The sequence below is a fragment of the Mesoplodon bidens genome, assembly GCF_964165515.1.
Source record: "Mesoplodon bidens genome assembly, chromosome: 13".
Lineage (NCBI taxonomy): Eukaryota > Metazoa > Chordata > Mammalia > Artiodactyla > Ziphiidae > Mesoplodon > Mesoplodon bidens.
Window position 1 is genome coordinate 26,682,342 of NC_138169.1, and position 6,023 is coordinate 26,688,364.

A 6,023-nucleotide genomic window follows, 5' to 3' on the forward strand; every position below is an offset into this window, starting at 1 on the left:
TATCCTGTTGAAGTTTCCAGCCACCACACCACCTGAATCCATTGGTGATCTCCAGCCAAACACTGAGCCCCCTTTCTCTAGGCCCAGAGAAGCAGCTCAGGCTTCCCACGGGTTCCTTGGCCTGAAAGGGATTGTCCAGTGCCTGGAAGAGGGCCGGGGTGGGTCGTAAGGGATATGGTGCCAGGATCAGGGAGAGGCCTGGGGCCAGCGAGACTCGTGGGCATCCTGGGAAGGACAGGGGCTGTGTCCAGCCTGGGTGTCTAGAGCTCAGCACCAACATAGGCAGCCGGGAGAGGAGCCCGGCCAGCCACACCCGCTGCAGAGGGTGGGAGAACGCGCCCAGAGGCGGAAGGGGCGCGCGGAACCCTCAGGGACTCCGGAAGGGGCGCGCGGGACGGTTGGCCGCGGCCAGGGCAGCGGCCGTTGGCGAACGGCGGCCTGGGCCAGGCGAGGTCAGGCGTCTTGCCCGGCCGCCACCACCATGACCAAAGACTCGCCCAGCCCTTCTGGCGGCGGCCGCGTCACACCCAAGAAGCCGGCTACTCCAGGCCCAGCGGCGGCGGCGCTGGAGGAGCAGAGGCATGAGCTGGAGAAGCTGCGGGCCGAGCTGGAGGCGGAGCGGGTGCGCGGGAGGGAGGAGCGGCGGCGCTTCGCTGCCCAAGCGCGGCAGCTGCGGGAGGAGGCCGAACAGGAGCGGCAACAGCTGGTTGATCACCTGCGCTCCAAGTGGGAGGCGCAGCGCAGCCGGGAGCTGCGGCAGCTGCAGGAGAAGGTGCTGCGGGAGCGCGAAGCCGAGATCCGGCAGCTGCTGCGCTGGAAGGAGGCCGAGATGCGACAGCTGCAGCAGCTGCTGCACCGCGAGCGCGATGGCGTGGTGCGCGAGGCCCGGGAGCTGCAGCGCCAGCTGGCAGAGGAGCTGGTGAACCGCGGCTACTGCGGCCGTGCGGGGGGGCCCGAAGACGCCGCAGCGCAGTGCCGCTGTCGCCTGCAGGAAGTGCTGGCGCAGCTCCGCTGGGAAACGGACGGAGAGCAGGCCTCGCGCATCCGCCACCTGCAGGCGGCACTCGACGTGGAGCGCCAGCTCTTCCTCAAGTACATTCTGGAGCACTTCCGCTGGCACCCCGCCTTGTCCGGCACCCCCGACCCCCACGCCGCGCATTCTTCAGAAGAGCCACCCCCTGAGGCCGCCGCCAAGTCCTCATGTCGACTAGAACCCCTTGACGGCATGAGCGCGGGCGCCCGCGCGCGCTCCCGCTCCCTCGACCGGGTGCCCGCGGCGTGCTCCAACTCCCCGGACAGCGTGCTCCCCGCGCGCGCCAGCTCCCTCGATTCCTTGGCACCAGCGCGTTCCCTCTCGTTCGACAGCACCCTGAGTCGCCCCAAGGCCCCCGAATCCTCCTCTCCAGACGCCTCCATCCCGGGGTCCCTGAGACCCCCGCCGCCACTATCGGAGCGCAGGAGACCTAGCGACCCGCGAGTAGGGGAAGAGTCCGGTAGTCAGCCCTGCGAAGCCCTGAACCCCCTGCCGCCGGGCCCGGACTACCGCGAGCTGCTGAAGCAGAACTCGGAGCTGTCCGAGGCGCTGCAGGTGCTGGCGTGCCGCTGCTCCGGACTGCGCGAAGAGAACCTGCAGCTGCGGCGCGCGGGCTTCTCCGACAAGGCGGACGAGAAGGTGAAGCGGCTCAAGGTGAAGCACGCCGAGGTGACTGGCCTCGCGCGGCGCCTGGAGGACCGGGCCAGCAAGCTGCAGGAGACCAACCAGCGTGCTGTGAGCGCGCCTGTGCCCGGCGAGAGCCGCGCGGGCCTGGAGCTGTGCCAGGCCTTCGCCGGCCAGCGTGCGCGGGACTTGTCGGAGCAGGCTAGCGTGCTGCTGGCCAAGGACAAGCAGATCGAAGAGCTGCGGCAGGAGTGCCACCTACTGCAGGCGCGCATCGCCTCAGGCCTCAGCAGCGCCCCGCTCGCTGCGGGGGGCGCCGCCTGCGCCCGGTGGCTCAATGTCAGCGACCTGTACCGGCTGCAACGCGAGTCCCAGCGGGAGGTGCTGCGCCTTCAGAGGCAGTTGACCCTGCAGCAGGCCACCAGCAGCGCCCGGGCGGAGGCGGGCGGCCAGAGCGCGCCATGCGAGGAGGCGCGGAGCCAAGTACAGGCGCTGGAGCGCGAACTGAGCGCTCAGCGGCGAGAGTGCGCGGAGCTGGGCGCGCAGGCGGCGGCGGCGCGGCGACGCGGCGAGGAGGCCGAGGCGAGACTGCAGGCGGCGCTCCGCGAGGGCGCCTGGCTGGCGAAGGAGAACGCGCGGCTGCAGGCCCAGGCCGACTGGACGGGAAAGGTGGCGGCCGAGAACAAAGACGTGCGCAGGCAGCTGGGCCTCGCGTGCCCGGAGCGCAACGCCGCCGGCTTGCTGGCGGGGCAGCTGTTGCAGCAGGCGGCACGAGGGCAGGACAGGCAGCAACAGCTGCAGCACGACCAGCAGAAGGCCCTGTGTGATCACCAGACGGCCTGGGAGGAGATGCGGGCACTGCAGTGTCAGCCTGGTCACCCTCCCCAGGAACCCCGCGAGGCCCCGCCAGCCCCGGAGTCCCAATTGAGAAGCAGTGGAAGAACCAAGCTGCAGGTAGGGCCTGAGGACCAAGCATCGTCTCAGCCTAGCAGAGCCAAACAGGGGAAGAAGGAAGACTCCCTGCTGGAGAACCCAGTTGCCCTCGGGGAGTCAGCCAGTGCCCCCAAAGTACCAGACAGAGTCCCAAGCAGCCGACCTCTGGACTCCAGGCCCCAGGCCAAGAAAACCAGCTCCCAGTGGAACTCCTCCTCTGAGGTGGAGTCCATGTGGGCCCCTGTGCCATCCTGCCCTACTCTGGACATGGACACAGCCAGCGAGCTGGAGGATCTGGAGCCCTATAGCATGTCCTCGACCCTGGAAGTGGGGGGTTTGGAGGCCCCCACCACCCCCAAGCTCAAAGTCTTCCTGGCTCGGTATAGCTACAACCCATTTGAAGGGCCCAATGAGCACCCCGAGAACAAGCTGCTGCTCACAGCTGGGGATTACGTTTATGTCTTTGGGGACATGGATGAGGATGGCTTCTACAAAGGGGAGCTTGAGGACGGCCGGCAGGGGCTGGTGCCGTCCAACCTGGTGGAGCAGATTCCAGATAGTGACATCCTGGGCTGCCTGCCCCATGAGTTCTCTGACCTTGGCCCCACTCGGCTCCTGGCTGGGCAGGGCAAAGCTTCGAAGGAAGACACTGGTCACAGCTTAGTACCTGGGAAAGCCCAGGGGACAGTGGACAGGGGGCCACACGCGATGACGGTGAGAGTGGGCTCCAAGACCGAAGTGGCAATAGAAATCTCAGATGCCAAGATGGAAGATGGTCGGCTGGGCTCTCAGCAGAGCATGGGCAAGCGGGGCTTCTCCAGACCTCTTCTGGGGACCAACAGTGTCTTTTGTGTGGCCCCTACGCAACTTTACCTGAAGAGTGTTGCAGCCACGTCGGCCGAGATCACCTGGGTTGGCAGCAGCCACCCCCACATGGTGTACCTGGATGACCTGGAGTGTGCCCTGACCCTAGCGGGCGTGAGCTGCTACACCTTCCACCACCTGCATCCCGGCACGAGTTACCAGGTGAGGGTGGAAGTGCACCCACCGTGGGACTCGCTGCCGGTGCGCTGGGAAACAATGTCCTCCACCATCACCTTCAACACACCCTTGGCGGGCCCCCCTGACCCTCCTCTGGACGTGCTGGTGGAGCGCCACGCCTCACCTGGCCTGGTGGTCAGCTGGCTCCCCGTGACCATCGACTCAGCTGGGTCCTCCAACGGAGTTCAGGTCACCGGCTATGCTGTGTATGCCGACGGGCTCAAGGTAGCAGAGGTGGCCGATGCCACCGCCGGGAGCATCCTGTTGGAATTTTCCCAGCTCCAGCTGCCACTGATGTGCCAGAAGATCTCGGTGAAAACCATGTTGTTCTGTGGAGAATCCCTGGATTCGGTGCCGGCTCAGATCCCTCACAACTGCGTCACCTATCTCCCATTGCCAGAGATGTCTCCCTTTAGCTGCACCTGTGGGGACCCGTCCACCGGCAGAGTGACCTTCCCCATCTGCCCTCAGAGGCTGGTGCTGACTCCCCTGAAGGCCAAGGCCAGTCCCCACAGCTCCGGAAGCTGTGGGGAGCCCAAGGCCAAGTTTCTAGAAGCATTCCCTGAAGAACCCCCAAGGAGGCAGTCCCCGACGCCCAGACTGAGTTCAGACGGAGAATTTCCAAGTGCAGGGTCAGGCAGCCAAGCCCAGAGGCCCACAGAGGCCCGGGAGCTCTCCGGAAAGGACCAGCTCTTCCAGAAGAGTCCCCGGAACCACAGATCACCTCTGCCTCAGGGCCAGTCTCGGGGGGAAGAGAACCAGTACCGACACGTGGGCACCAGCCAAAGCCCTGCTGCAGGAGTCATCTGTCCGTCCCCTGAGTGTGGACCCAGGAAAGAGCCGTGTCAGGAGAAGGCTGCCCTTGAGAAGGTCCTCAGACAAAAGCAAGATGCCCCAGCATTCACCCCTCCCCAGCTGGGCACCAGCCAGCGATACGTGTCTGACTTCTGTGACATTCTGCAGGAGAAGGCAGGGCGCTTCGGTCTGTGGGGCACAGAGGGGCGAGAGCAGAGGAAGGAGCTCAGGAGACAGAGCGGGCCAGGTCAGGCTCTGGGGGGCAAGAGAGAGGGCTGGTTCCAGGATCCCAGCTTGGCGCTGTGTCCTGCTCCATCCAGCAGGGTCATCAGGATGTCCAGGAGTGGCGCCCCACCGCTGGGAACGAGGTTGGACCCTCCAGCCAAGGTCTTTGTGGCCCTCTCTGATTACATCCCCCTGGTGATGTCTGCCACCCCTGAGGCTGCAGAGGAGGAGCTGGCCTTCCGGAAAGGGCAGTTGCTGAGAGTGTGGGGCTCTCAGGACACCCACGGCTTCTATCGTGGCGAACACGATGGGCAAGTGGGCAACATCCCCGGGCACCTGGTGGACAAGGTGGACACGGGCACGGAGTGGACTGGTGGGAGGTGGCATTTGCCGGGGCAAGAGTACCTGCCCTCCGTGGCCCACCTCGATGACTTTGGGGGGCTTGGAGGCCCCCAGGACTCCTTCCCCCTGCCGCAGGGGAGCCCCAGAAGGCCCTCACTGTGGACTCCAAAGACCATGGTGGCAGCTCTGGACTATGACCCCAGGGATGGGCCGGCAGGGGGCCTGGTGAAGGGCAAGCTGTCACTGAGGGTGGGGGATGTGGTCACTGTCTATGGGCCTGAGGATAACAAGGGATACTACTATGGGGAGTCGGGTGGCCACAGAGGCCTTGTCCCAGTCCACCTGCTGGATCACATGTCCCTCCAGGGAGAGTGAGTGCAGCTCCCTGCTGGGGTGGTGGCCTCTGGCCGCCTGTGCCCCACATGCGGACCCACCACCAAGCCCTCCTCACTTTGTGCGCAGCGCCTGCTCCATGCGCCAATGCTCGGAACACTTGGCCGTCCCAGTCCTCCTGGCCTCGAGGGCAGCAGGGCTTAGGTCTGAATGGACCTGTTTCCAGAAGAAAGCAGAGCAAGTAGCCCCCGAGAGGCTGACAGGCTGGTAACCAGCAGGTTTTGGGAGAACTGCCTTTTTCTGCTCCATCATCAGTACGCGTTTTCTTTAGGAGTTTAGCCTTACTCACCCATTGCCTTGTATGAAAGTCTCAAGAAAAGCCTGCCTCTTAAAAAAAAAAAAAAAGCCATCAGAATGTTATTTTTTCTATCTTTTGTTCAACTCCTCATTAAAGTGTTCATAGAAACAAGAAAACGGATATTTTAGAAGTGGAAGCACAACCAAGGAGCCAAGCCCGCCTCTCCTCCCTCTGCAGACGTTTCCCTGGCTGGCGGGGGGAGGGTGCGAACCCTTTAGGGAGGCTTAACTCAGCGTCGGCTGGCAGGGCCACGGAGGGTCCAGCGAAGAGCCAGGGCTGAGAAGCAGGGCCCCACAGGGTGTCCCTGCAGGCGGACTGTGTCCCTGGGGTCAGCCCTTT

The 6,023-nt window shown here is 64.7% G+C and overlaps 1 protein-coding gene across 1 annotated transcript; it reads left to right on the plus strand.

Annotated features, from left to right (window-relative positions):
* Positions 1–314: 314 nt before the first annotated feature.
* Positions 315–5,368, plus strand: LOC308626520 (RIMS-binding protein 3C-like; the record flags this gene model as incomplete). The annotated part of the gene is made up of 1 exon (XM_081251692.1): positions 315–5,368. The coding sequence occupies exon 1, from the start codon at positions 482–484 to the stop codon at positions 5,366–5,368; it is 4,887 nt and encodes a 1,628-aa protein (XP_081107818.1). The 5' UTR covers positions 315–481.
* Between the last annotated feature and the right edge of the window lie 655 nt (positions 5,369–6,023).